The sequence below is a fragment of the Dromiciops gliroides genome, chromosome 1, assembly GCF_019393635.1.
Source record: "Dromiciops gliroides isolate mDroGli1 chromosome 1, mDroGli1.pri, whole genome shotgun sequence".
Taxonomy (NCBI): domain Eukaryota; kingdom Metazoa; phylum Chordata; class Mammalia; order Microbiotheria; family Microbiotheriidae; genus Dromiciops; species Dromiciops gliroides.
In genome coordinates, this window is record NC_057861.1 from 523,285,923 (window position 1) to 523,300,558 (window position 14,636).

General features: G+C 41.1%; 1 protein-coding gene across 1 annotated transcript in view; it reads left to right on the plus strand.

Moving 5' to 3' along the window:
- Positions 1-14,636, plus strand: part of PCSK5 (proprotein convertase subtilisin/kexin type 5) — a 649,923-nt gene that overhangs the window by 613,576 nt on the left and 21,711 nt on the right. Inside the window, 4 exon segments of the mRNA XM_043976670.1 lie at positions 1,323-1,540; positions 6,281-6,514; positions 9,865-10,092; positions 12,489-12,666. Of these exon segments, the coding sequence (XP_043832605.1) occupies positions 1,323-1,540; positions 6,281-6,514; positions 9,865-10,092; positions 12,489-12,666 (858 nt within the window).

Here is a 14,636-nt window from a genome sequence, read left to right on the forward strand (position 1 = left end):
CTGATTTTTTAAAAGAAATTCATGAGTAGGACTCAGAGAAAGATTCCCACTTATTTTGATAAAATTTTTAATTACACTAAATGAAGGTGATACCAAAGAAGGAAAAGGGAGTTGGAAGAGGAAGTACATACTCTAGATACAAATAAACACCACTTATCTTCCAAGAAACCACAACTGGTTATAGTGAAATGTGGTCTTTGTTCTACTCTCTTTATCAGTCCTTTTCACTTCATTATGTTTTAAATATTGAATCAATCAACAAGCATTTATTAAGTGCCTAGGATGTGCCTGGCACTGTGGTAGACACTAAACATGTAAAAGATAACATAGAAAAGGAAATAGTTCTCTTCTTTCAAGGAATTTTTATATTCTATCAAATATTTACTGTAATTTTTATTTTCAGAACGTTTTTCCCATTTTCAGTGCTAGTTATATTTACCATGCCTCTACTATAGTCCTACTCTATTGTGTCATCATATAGGAAAGGTAACCTCAGTTCTGAAAGGTTCTGCTAACTTCATGTGAGTTCTGGCATATTCTTCCAAGCTAAAAAGATTTCAAGTGTGGCCACAGCGAAAGGCTGATCGCTTGGAGAGGGTCATTGCCAGATGAATTATCATGGGGGTGATGGAGTGTTCTGGTTGCAAAAACAGTCTACTTAAGCAGAGCAGTAACTAGGGCAGAGAAAGTTCCATACCAGGAAGACCCCTTTAAAGACTTTAGAGACCCCTCACAACATTCAGAAGTATAGCTTAGCATCTAATTAGCAATGATAAGTAGTGAAAATAGAAAACTTTCAGCATGTCATAATGGATAAAGAGCAGGCCTAAGAGTCAGGAAGAGATAGTTTCAAATCCTGTCTCTGACATTTATGTAATGTGTGATGTTGGACAAGTCACTTAACCTCTGAGTGCCCCCAGAAAAGTTTGTACAAGTCACTGAAGAGTTACAAGTCTGCACTGCTAAAGGGATTTTCCTACACCAATAAAATTACAGGTCTAAACCATAAAAAGGGGGAGGGGTGTTGAAAGTTAGGTAACATACTTATGGCTTCACTCCAAGGCAAGCTTTTTCCTTATTAGCTCCACTTCATCAATAGCATTCATAGGCACATGTAATGCCATTTCCCCCAGATGCAAAAATTGCTACTAATGCTCTCTACCAAATTGTGGAAGGGTTTCCATTTGTATCAGTGCAGTAAGAGCCCATATTCTAGAAAAAATATGGATTTTTTTTGAAGTATTGAAATATTTCTAGTCCCAGATGGGACAAAGAATCACCAAAATCTCCAAACTCATCAGATTCTTTTCTTTCCTTTGTAGGGGATTTTATGCAGAAACTGACACTTGCAAGGCTTGTGACTCAGTTTGTAAAACATGTGAAGGAAATGCTACCAGCTGCCGCTCATGTGAAAGGGACCTGGTCTTGGCCCAGGGCATGTGCCAGGAATCCTGCCCTGACAGGCACATTGCAGTGGATGGAATGTGCAAGCGTTGTCCAGAGATGTGTCAAAAGTGCATACATGAGAAAACATGTGAAGGTATGCTGGAAAATTAGAAGAAGCTGACCCTGTGCCCCTCTCCTACACAGTGGGGCAAGGGAACAACAGATTTATGTATCCAGAAAGAGTTGTGGATGTCAGTTTTCCAATGATGAATGAAAAGACTTGGCTATTTTAATGTATATCAATCAGCTGAAGAAAACTATGGAGTATAGGGCCAAGGAATCCCTTGTTTTGTCAGCCTGGTTCTCAATCCAAAGCAAAATATGAATTGTTTTGGGGCATCTAGGTGGTGCAGTAGATAGAGCACTGGCCCTGGATTCAGGAGTACCTGAGTTCAAATCTGGCCTCAGACACTTAACACTTACTAGCTGTGTGACCCTGGGCAAGTCACTTAACCCCAATTGCCTCACTGAAAAAAAAAAAGAATTGTTTTTACATTAGACAAACAGAATAACAACTGGATTATGAGGGGTTTAGATTCCTAAAAAAGGTTGTTCCCTCCCTGCTACAGAATACAGACCTTTGTGTGTCTAGAATGATGGATGTTGATCCTATCTAGAAGGTCCCCATCTATTGAGTAAACATTTTATTATTCACGATTCCCAAGGTATACAGTTCAATTCAAGAAGTATGTATTAAAAGTGGCTGCTGGGGGCAGCTAGGTGGCACAGTGGATAAAGCACTGGCCTTGGATTCAGGAGGACCTGAGTTCAAATCTGGCCTCAGACACTTGACACTTAACTAGCTGTGTGACTCTGGGGAAGTCACTTAACCCTCATTGCCCTGAAACAAACAAGCAAACAAGTGGCTGCTATGTGCCAGACACCATGGTAGGGGCTGGTAATACAAAGGGAAAAAAGTGTAGTCTTGCCCTCATGAAGCCTATTCTCTATTAGGGGAAAAGAACATGTCTCTGGAAAGTTGAACATGAAATATATATTAAGTGTTAGCAGGAGTGGGTGAGATCGTTACAGTCTTCATGTACGTGGTTAACACGTGAACTTAGCTTTGAAGGAAGTTAGGCATTCTGTGAGGCAAGGGCAAGGAAACAGTGCATTCTAGGCATGAGGAAGACCTGGCAAACACAATGAGAGATGGAATGTGTATGGGGAACAGCAAGTGGGCCAATTTGCCTGGGATATAGAATGTATACAGCAGAAGGGAAGCAAGATAGGTCAAAACAAACTCATAACAAGAATTTTGTTCTTTTCCAGTTGTTTTGGTCATGTCTGACTCTTCATGACCCCATTTGGGGTTTTCTTGGCAAAAATGCTAGAGTGGTTTGCCATTTCCTTCTCTAGCTCACTTTACAGATGAGAAAACTGGGACAAACAGGGTTAAATGACTTACCTAGGGTCGCACAGCTAGTAAGGGTTTGAGGGTGGAATTGAACTCAGGTCTTCTTGACTCCAGCCTGGCGCTCTCCAGACCGTACCCACCTATCTAATGCACAGTATGAATGGTTTAGACTCATGTTTGTATATATAATTATATATTATGTATTTATGTATATAGGTATACATGTATGTATAAACTTTAAACTCCTCCAATGACTCATACAGTGGGGGTGACATTGATTTCTCAATGTCTGTTGTCCGAGGACAGATGAATAAATTAGTTATAAGAGGTTCATCACCAACTTGATTGTAGGGTTATGAAGCTTTTTCTTATGGCAATAGTAAAAAACTATCTAATATTAAGTTGTAGTGGGAGGGAGGAAATCACCATCCCTTGAAATACTAGTCTCTCTCTTGCTCTTGCTCCCTCTCTCTCTCTTTCTGTGTGTGTCTCTCTCTCCCCATTTAGATAGATAGATACATAGATAAATACATAAATACATAGATACATACATATATATACAAAAATATAGACATGGACATGGACAGGGACATAGACATAGTTATATAGATGGAGAGAGACCTGTGTGAAATTTAAAATTGGATATAATAGCATTAAACTCTCCTTTGAACTTTTCCCTTATATATCTCCCAGACCAGTAAGAAAAAGAAGCCTCTGAGCTTTAGTCAGTGAGGGATTAGCTTTTATTGTTTAGACAACAAACAGGTGATACCGATTAGGGAAATAGGAAAGTAGAAATACAAATGAATAGTCCTTGATCTCGATCTATATTCTATATTCTTTTATAAAACTCACTGAATCGCAAAACTGCCTGCCAGGCCGAGAACCAGAGCCGATCACCAGAACGTGCCATCACCACTAAACTGAGAAGCCAGAGTGTGGGAGACCGAAAGAGAACTTCCGTTCCCACTCTCAGTTTTAAGTTGGCATCCCAGAAGTACAGCATGCTTGGCCACACTCTCCCGGGCAGCAGCAGGCGCAGCGCTGTTTGTCGTGGTCTCCTCCCCAAAAGGGCGGTCCTTCAAAAACCGCTTCAGTAGCATGCACTCAACTCTCAAATGATTCAGCTAAAACTTCCATTTTTTACCACACCTGTATGTATGTCCACATACACACATATACTCATATAAATATGATGTTCACATAGTAATATTTAGTTTTGTGAAGTGATTTCATTTATATATGCTTATACATGCAGGCACACATATATGTGTGTGTGTTGACATATATGTTCAAGTGGCATGGTAAATGGACAGCTTACTTCAGAGTCAGGATGACCTAGATTCATATGGATTGTGTGACCCTGATAATGGTTATCTTTGACTTACCACTGATTTTTCTGAAGAGGCCTCTAATTTACTCCTATTGCATATAATACTGGCTGTGGGTTTTAGACAGATAACATTGATCATATATTTTTTAAGTCCATTTATTCCCACTTTCTAGGTTTGTTTTTGTTTGTTTGTTTGTTTTGGTGAGGCAATTGGGGTTAAGTGACTTGCCCAGGGTCACACAGCTAGTAAGTGTTAAATGTCTGAGGCCGAATTTGAACTCAGGTCCTCTTGAATCCAGGGCTGGTGCTCTATCCACTGCACCACCTAGCTGCCCCTCTAGGTTTTTTTTTTTAAACAAAGATAATTGTTGCAACTTTTCAAAAGTTTTTTTTTTCTGTATATGCTGACATAATTATATAATTTTTATTACTATAGTTTTATATATACATATATAATATATAAATCAACTCAGAAAAAGAAAATATATTATTTATATGATACTGGGATTAAATGTTTTTATATATGTATATAATGTTTTATTTTGTGGGTTGATTTACTGTATTTCTGTATATGTATATATGTGTGTATGTATATATGTATGTATGTATGTATGTATGTATGTATGTATGAGAAGCACTGTGGTATTATGGATAAGTAATGGGCCTCAGAGGCAGTATGAGCTGATTTCAAGTCTTGCCTCTGATACATATTGGCCATGTGACCCTGAGCATGGGAAACTTAACTTCTCAGTATTTCAGTCAACTACTTTAAACTATAAGAAGAGTTGCCAATCTGCATTGTTAGAAGGACTTTGCTCACATAGGACCCCCCTATAGGGTTTATTCTTATTACTGCTCTTCAAGCTATAGTCTTAAGAATTGCCTGAAGTACCAAGAGGTTAGGTGACTTGCCCAAGGCCACTTAGTGTATATTTCATATTTAATTTTCTATGGAGGGGGCAGCTAGGTGGCACAGTGGATAGAGCACCAGCCCTGGCCTTGATACATACTAGCTGTGTGACCCTGGGCAAGTCACTTTACCCTCATTGCCCTGCCAAAAAGAAAAAAATTCTATGGATATGTTGTTTCTTCCCTAACTGACCACTATGCAGGAAGCAGCTAGGGAACTGGTCACTCCCAAAATGTCCAAGGTCTGTGCTCTAATCTATCTGATTGGCCACAAGCAGGTGGGGCATCTCTGAATATGCCCACCCCAGCCCCCAGTTCTACACATATGTATGTTTAAAACAAATTAATTCAACAAAATGAAATATAACAACTTATATACAACACTTACCAATAGCTGAAGCTTGAGGTACTTAAAGAAATGAGAGGATACATTCATGCCCAAGACTCAATGTCATTGAGTTTCTTTGATTTATTTTTTTGTCATTGATGCCTACTTCAACTCAATAGTAACTCAAAGATGGTGGTGGCTGACAGGTTCAAGGTCATGCATCCTCAAGAGCAGGGGTCATTTGTATTCCATTCCAAAGCCAATTCAACATAGACTGCACAGATCTGCCCTCCTCCCTAAATATAACCACTAAAGATTTCATCTGGTTACACTTTGGAGATGGAAGAGTAGCACAAATTATCACAGACCTACGCAGACATATTCAAAGATAAACCAACCAAATTCCAGCTGTGAAAATGGCAAATGGCCACCACATTGAAATATCTGCATTGCGGGTCAGCTAGGTGATACAGGGGATAAAGCACCAGACCTGGATTCAGGAAGACCCGAGTTTAAATCCGGCCTCAGACCCTTGACACTTACTAGCTGTGTGACTCTGGGCAAGTCACTTAACCCTCATTGCCCCACCAAAAAAAAGCCAAAACCCCACAAAACAAAACAAAACAACAACAACAAACCAAAAACAACCAAAAATAAAGAAAGAGAGAGGGAGAGAGAGAGAAAGAAAGAAAGAAAGAAAGAAAGAAAGAAAGAAAGAAAGAAAGAAAGAAAGAAAGAAAGAAAGAAAGAAAGAAAGAAAGAAAGAAAGAAAGAAAGAAAGAAAGAAAAAAAAAAGAAAAGAAAAGAAAAGAAAAGAAAAGAAAAGAAAAGAAAAGAAAAAGAAATATTTGCATGTATTCCCTATTTTGTAAGGTGGGGTAACCTGTTGTTGTCTATTCTGATTTAGAATGCCAGCGTCCTTTCCTCTTGCATGATGAAATGTGCCTCCGGGACTGCCCTCCTGGCTTCTACGAAGATTTCGACAAGTGTGCCCCTTGCAGTGAGAGCTGTCTGGAGTGCAATGGCCCTGATGATGATGACTGTAAGGTTTGCCCTGATTCCTCGGTCCACTATAATGGATGGTGTCTGGATACATGCCCAGATGGGACTTACTATGAAAAGGCTACCAAAAAATGTAAAGGTAAAGACTATAGAAGACTATGATGCATTGTGATTTGACAATATGTTGAGGGAGAGGAGAGGAGAGGAGAGGGGAAAACAGCTTTTTTAGCTATCTTAAGATTCTAAATTATAGATGGGGCAGAATGAGCTTAGTGGGAAGAATTCGAAAATTCTTGAACATCTTAGATTTGGAATTGATCAAGTTTGTTTTCAGTGCCCGCAGTCTCCCTTTTTAAGACTTTTTCCCATGATGCTTCCTAAATCTACTCCCTGCAGGTGCCTAGTCTTTGCCTGCTTTTTATTCCCTGTACAGCTAGGTGGGACAGTGGACAGAGTGCTGGGCCTGGGGTTAGGAAGACCTGAGTTCAAATTCAGCCTCACACACTCAGTAGCTGGGCAAGTCACTTAACCTCTGTTTGCCTCAGTTTCCTCAACTACAAAATGGAGGCAATTACAGCACCTACATCCCAGGGTTGTTGTAAAGATCAAATGAGAGAATGGCACAGTGCCTGGCACATAGCAGACACTATGAAAATGCTTATTCCTTTCCCCACAGTGGAAACGACACTGAATTTAGAGCCACAAAACCTGAATTCAAATCTGCCACTGGGCAAGAAACAATGTCCCTGAGCTTCAGTTTTCGCACCTGGAAAATGAAGGGGGTTGGATTAGATGACTCCCAAGTCTAGATTTATAATCCTCTGGTTTTATCAGTCATTTACACATCAGAGTGAATTTGATTCTAGTTCTGACCTCTTCCTGGGCTGCTGCATTTTAAACCTGATCTCTAATCATGGAATAAAAAGTTTTGTTCCCTAGTATAGGAACCTCATATATCCTGCAAAGCAGAAGGGAATTTTTTTTTGGGGGGGAGGCTAAGTGTAGGTGGGAATCCTCTTATTACCCCTAAAATCATGTCAATCAATCTACTCTCCCTACGGCAAATTTCTTCAGGCTCTGTAGCAACAAAGCAGAGCTTCATGGACCCTAAAAGGTTAGGAAGACACCTCTGGCTTTGCCCCCTGACCCTTTTCATTTGTATGAGTGGGCTCTACTGCACACAACAACTTTAATGTTGCCTGATAGAAGGATGCTACGGCAGTTTGAGGTGGGACTCCACCAAAGGGCCCCTCCAAAGCCTTACCAACATATGGAAGTTATGCCAGGTGATAGACAAGGTCCCCAACATCCTGATTTTGCTGACAGCAGAAGAAATAGATTCTTTCCTACTTTCTTGCCCTGTTTTGAGAAAACAGCACAAAGAACACTGAACTTGGAGTCAAAAGATGTCTATTCAAAGTCAGACGCCATTATTTACAATCAACGTGACTTCAGGTAAATTGTTTAATCTCTGTGGGCCACAGTTTTCTCATCTGCAAAATGAAGGAATTGGACCAGTTGACTACTGGGGTCCTTTCCAGCTCTAGAGCTCTGATTTTACAATTCTTTTTTGTTATTCTTTTTTGCAGGGCAATGGGGGTTGTGACTTGCCCAGGGTCACACAGCTAGTAAGTGTCAAGTGCCCAAGGCCGAATTTGAACTCAGGTACTCCTGATTCCAGGGCCAGTGCTCTATCCACTGCACCACCTACCTGCCCCCCACCTCCACCCCACCACCTAGCTACCCCTACAATTCTTAAGAATCATAGATTTTGAATTGGAAAGAACCGAAGAAATCATCTCTCCAAGCCTCTCTCATTTTGCAGAGGAAATTGCTTAGAACATAGTAGGCACTTAATAAATGCTTATTCCATTTAGAAGTAGAAGGTACCTTGGAGATCAGCTAATCCAATCCTTTAAAGATGATATAACTAAGACTCAGGGAAATGGAGTGATTTGCTCAAGGTCACATGGGAAATAGCAGAATTAAGATTTGAATCCAGGTCTTCTGACTCAAACTCTAATGCTTATCCCACTCCTTTCCCAGCTACCCTCATCCCTTATCAGCTGCAATTAAATTTAGGTTGGTAAATGTGAATCTGGATGTTACCATCTATAAATTTTCTGTAAATGATGATAGATACAGTCAGGTGCTGACTAGTGCGAATAATGCATCTTCCAAAGAGATTGTATTCTTTGAATTTGCACTACATATTTCCATTGGGCTAGAACCACTGACCATATTTTACATAATTCTAACTTCAAATAGGGTCATCAAGGTGGCACAAAGGAAAGAGCACTGGCCCTGGAGTCCAGAGGACCTTAATTCAAATCCAGCCTCAGACATTTACTAGCTGTGTGACCCAGGGCAAGTCATTTAACTCTGTTTATCTCTGTTCCATCTATAAAATGAGCCACAGAAGGAAATGGCAAACTACTCCAGTATCTTTGCCAAGAAAACCCCCAAATGAGGTCACAAAGAGTCAGATATAACTGAAAAGACTGAATAACAAACAATAACAGTGTGAAGCATTTGGGATACAAAGAAAGGCAAAAATAATCTCTGCCCTCAAGAGTGGTAAGAATTTGACCTTAGAAGTGAAGTCGGGGCAGCTAGGTGGTGCAGTGGATAGAGCACCAGCCCTGGAGTCAGGAGGACCTGAGTTCAAATGTGGCCTCAGACACTTGACACTTACTAGCTGTGTGACTCTGGGCAAGTCACTTAACCCCAATTGCCTCCCCCCCCCCAAAAAAAGAAGAAGAAGTGAAGTGACACCTAGGTTTGCATCCTACCTCTGTCATTTGCAAGGGTTAGCTTGCAACTCAGTGATGAGGGTTAGCTTGCAACTCAGTGATGAGTTTTGGGTCACCTAGCTTCTATTACCACATTCACAAGAGCCCATAGGCGATAACAAGGAAAGTAACAACAAAGTTATTTCCCCCTTTTTTCCCAGGGGTCTTACACTCCACTCCAGAGCCTTAGAACTTAAACCAGAAATTTTCCACCCTAGGTAGGTCTCATCCTCTTGGGAATGGGTTTCAGCTTCTCTTTAGGGAATGTGGTAATAGAATGTATGGAAAGATGGTTGATTTAGAGATGAATGAGATCTTTGAGATCATCTAGTCCAACTCCCCATTTTAAAGATAGGTAAATTGAGGACAAGAGAAGTTAAATGAGTTGCCTAAGGAAAAAGTTGTAAGAGGCAGAATTTAAACCCAGGGCCTCTGACTCAAAAGTCAATGATCTGGGGCAGCTAGGTGGTACAGTGGATAGCACACCAGCCCTGGAGTCAAGAGGACCTGAGCTCAAATCCAGCCACAGACACTGGACACTTACTAGCTGTGTGACCCTGGGCAAGTCACTTAACCCTCATTGCCCTGCCCCCCCCCCAAAAAAAAGCCAATGATCTTCCTGTCATACCAGATGAGAATTTCTTTAGGCATTTCCATAAGCAATGAAGTCCAAGGTTTATCTTCTATCCTGCTGCAGGTTGCCCTGAGACCTGTAAGACTTGTTCCTCTTGGGCATGTACTTCCTGTAAAGAAGGCATGGAGATGACGTGGCTGGGGTCCTGTGTAAGCTCCAAGGATTGCAGCCCTTCTGAGTACAAGGATGAGGAGACTCAGGTCTGTAAACCTTGTCACATGAAATGCTTTCGCTGCACAGGACCTGCTGAAGATGAGTGTCTCAGCTGTCCCAATGAAGGTCTTCTTCTCAGTGAGTATCTATCTCTTCCCTGAAACAGGTCAAGTGGGTGCCACGGTCTGAGTCAGAAACTAAATCAGATTTAGTTAGTCCTGAGTGATACTGCTGTAACTTTAGCAGTGTCTGGGGTGTCATGGACAGGCCTAAAGCATAGGCAAGGGGGAAAGAGAGGAGGAAAGAAAGGAATACAGGAGGGAAGGCAGGAAGGGAGGAAGGAAGGAAGGAAGGAAGGAAGGAAGGAAGGAAGGAAGGAAGGAAGGAAGGAAGGAAGGAAGGAAGGAAGGAAAAGAGGGAGGAAGGGAGGAAGAAAGGGAGAGAGGGAGGGAGAGAGGAAGAGGAGAGAGGGAAGAAAGAAGGACAGAAAAAAGAGAAGGAAAATGGAGGGAAGGAAGGAGGAAAAGAAGGAATGAATGAAGGAGGAAGGAAGGAAGGAAAAGAGGGAGGAAGAAAGGGAAAGAGGGAGGGAGAGAGGAAGAGGAGAGAGGGAAGAAAGAAGGACAGAAAAAAGAGAAGGAAAATGGAGGGAAGGAAGGAGGAAAAGAAGGAATGAATGAAGGAGGGAGGAAGGAAGGAAGGAAGGAAGGAAGGAAGGAAGGAAGGAAGGAAGGAAGGAAGGAAGGAAGGAAGGAAGGAAGGAAGGAAGGAAGGAAGGAGAAAGGATGAAAGAAAGGAAGGAAGGGAGGGAGGAAGAGAGGGAAGAAAGAAGACAGAGAAAAGAGAAGGAAAATAGAGTCTAGCAGATATTGAGGGTATTCCTTTGTCTCAGTGATTATTTGCCACTATCTTAATCAATAGCACTTATTAGGTGCTTACTCTGTCCTAATCACAACTCACTGAATGTCTTGGCTGAAAAAATAGACCATCATCTGCATTCAGGAAGGATAACTTTGGGTTTATTCTATTTCCATCCTGAACACAGAGAATTAGATTTAGAAGGTACCAGAAGTAGCAGTTTCACCTGGTAGTGTATAAACTGGGCACTATACAGTACCATAGAGACCAATATTGTCCCTGCTTCAAATTAATATTTGAACTCTATATCACATTTATGATTCCTCGAAAGAGTCTTATTTCCAGATTATGGATAAATCTTGTAGAGAAATCTGGTGTCTGGAATTATATGATTAAACTTCTAAAAACCAAAAAGAGAAGAGAACCTTTATACATACTTCCACTCCACATTCCATCATATGTGCAAAGACATAATAGAAATATTCCTGACTCCATGTGGACAAAGGAGATAGTGCAGCAGAATCTGTCAAGGGTTGAAAAGTTCTGCTCAAATTCTTTATTTTTTCCCATGGCCTTTTGGGAAATTTGCTTCTAATAGATGGGGGAGGGGGTGTTTGGAAGACACTTTTCCATGTCAGGATCTTTGACCAAGGGAGAAAAAAAAAAGCATATTTTTAGTTAGTTAGTTAGTTAGTTAGTTTTGGCGGGGCAATGAGGGTTAAGTGATTTGCCCAGGGTCACACAGCTAATAAGTGTCAAGTGTCTGGGGCTGGATTTGAACTCAGGTCCTCCTGAATCCAGGGCCAGTGCTTTATCCACTGAGCCACCCAGCAGCCCCCAAAAAGCATAGATTTAAAGCTAGAAGAGACCATAGAGGTCATCCAGTACAACCTCCTCATTTTATAGATGAGGAAACTCAGAGAGGTCAAGTGATTCACCCACAGTCATTAGATGACTTTGAATCCACGTCTTCCCAACTCCAAGTCCAGGGATCTATCCACTACACCTTGGAAAATACCACCAAGTATCTCCATTTACATATTCTTTTTTACCTTCAGAACTTTTCCTCATGAAATCTTCCCATCTTAGAAATTTTCTCATCTTTCCTTTCAAATCCTAGCTCCATATCAAATTATTTCATGTAATAATAGATGATGTTAGGGGCAGCTAGGTGGCCCAGTGGATAGAGCACCAGCTCTGGAGTCAGGAGGATCTGAGTTCAAATCTGGCCTCAGACACTTGACACTTTTACTAGCTGTGTGACCCTGGGCAAGTCACTTAACCCCAATTGCCTCACATACACACACACACACACACACACACACACACAAAATAATAATAATAATAATAATAGATGTTTTCCTTCAAGGACCACCACAAGTTCAATTTGCTTTACAGAGAGCCTTCCCTGCCCATTATCCCCTGTGTTGATCTCTTTCATCTCTGAATTCCTTCTTTGTTGACTATCTGTCCCAAACAACTTCCCTGTTTACTATAAACTTGTTCTCTAATTGTTTCATGAATAAAAATATTGTTATTGCAAGCAACATGTGGGCAATAGGGGACATGTCTCCTATGTTCTCCTCTGGAGAAGAGGAGACTCAGAGGGTTGTGTATATAGCAGGCACTTCAGAGATATCAGTGAATGTTGCTAATTCTTTTTTCCATCTTCTCAGATACAACTTGTGTAGAACAGTGTCCTGCTGACTACTATACCGACACAGACAATCAGCTATGTTCTCCCTGCCATAGCTCTTGTGCGACGTGTGAAGGGAAGCATAGTAACCAATGTCAATCCTGCCACACAGGCTGGTTCAGACTGGAAAACAAATGTCTGCTAGAGTGTCAGGAAGGGTAAGATTATCTTTACAAACCCAAGCTTGGCATTCAAGGCTGTCTGGCTTCAGCCTTCGTCTTCAGGTTTATTTGATGCCTTTTAAACTTGTGAACCTGGAATTCAAGGGCATAGGGGCTGGACCTAGGATTTCATGAGTTTAAGGAACTCCCTCTACCAGTGTGGGTAATCATCTCTTCATATAGTCTTTTATTTCCTCTTCTGTTAATCTGGGCAATTTCTATTTTTGTAAATATTCATCCATTTCCTTTAGATCATCAAGTCTATTGGCATACAGTTGGGCAAAACAGCTCCTAATTATTGCTTTCATTTCCACTTCATTGGTAGTGAATTCACCCCTTTCATTTTTGATACTGGTAATTTGGTTTTCTTGCATATAGTCAAGAGAATTTCCCAGATAGGAGAATTTCATTAATTGAGAGATTAAGTGATTTATAGTTGGTGCATCAGAAATGAATCTTGAACACAAGTCTTTGTGATTTGGGGGCCACTTCTTTATTCAGTATGCCATGTTGCTTCTCTCTGATATTCACATCTGTTCAGAAGAAAAGAAATAGGCATTTATTAAATACCTTCTATGTGGCAGGTATTGTGCTAAGAACTTTACAAATATTATATCATTTGATCTCAACCACAATGGTGGAAGGTAAGTGCTGTTATTATCCCCATTTTATAGCTGAGAAAACTGAGGGAGAGATGAAGTGATATCCCCAGGATCATACAGCTAGTAAGTTTCTAAGACCAAATTTGAATTCAAGTCTTCTTGATTTCAGAGCTCTATGCACGGTACCACCTAGCTGCCAAACTTCCTTTCTGGCTTATTTGATTCTAAGAATGTGCTACAAACTCTTGAGCCTAGAATTCAAGGCCATCTGTAATTGGTCTCCAAACTTTTTTTACTTGATTCTACTCCCCATAGTACATTCTGTGTTCCAGCCAAACAGGAATACTCATTGTTTTCCCCATCTCATCCTGCCTTCTACCACCTATGTGTCATCACAAAGAAAACCCCTATTCCTAGAATGAGGCAGCTGGATGGCTCATTGGATAGAGCACCGGGCCTGGAGTCAGGAAGACCTGAGTTCAAATCCAGCCTCAGACACATACTAGTTGTGTGGCCCAGTACAAATCACCTAGCCTCTATTTGCCTTAATCCATGGGAGAAGGAAATGGTGAATTACTCCGGTGTCTCTGCCATGAACCTCAAAAGGGGTCATGAAGAGTCAGACATGACTGAGCCACTGAACAACAATTCCTGGAATGCATTCCCTCTCCTTATACACCCACTGAAATCTTTTCTATCCATTGCAGCCCAGCTCAGTTGACATCTCATCCAGAAAGCCTTCTTTAATGGCACACCCACCTGCCCTCTCATTTTTTTTTTATTGAGGCAATTGGGGTTAAGTGACTTGCCCAAGGTCACACAGCTAGTAAGTGTTAAGTGTCTGAGGCCAGATTTGAACCCAGGTACTCCTGACTCCAGGGCCGGTGCTCTATCCACTGTGCCACCTAGCTGTCCTCTGCCCTCTCATTTTTTATTTGAATACTTTAGATCACCCACCTTATCACATCTTACCTTGTATCATACTTATCTATGTAATGTCATATCCACTAACCAGCTCACAATTATATTTGATGCTCCTAGAGGACAGGGGTTACCTTGTTCTCATCTTTCCCTATTCAGTACATGTTGTTTAGTCATTTTCAGTCATGTCCCTGACCCCAGTTGAGGTTTTCTTGGCAAAGATACTGGTAGAGTGGTTTGCCATTTCCTACTCCAGTTCATTTTACAGATGAGGAAACTGAGGCAAAAAGGTATAAGTGACTTGCCCAGGGTCACACAGCTAATAAGTATCTGAGACCAAATTTGAACTCATAAAGATGAATCTTCCTGACTCCAAGACTAGTACTGTGTGACCTAGCTGCCCCAACTCAGCACATAGCATAGTGCTTTCCATGTAATATCAAG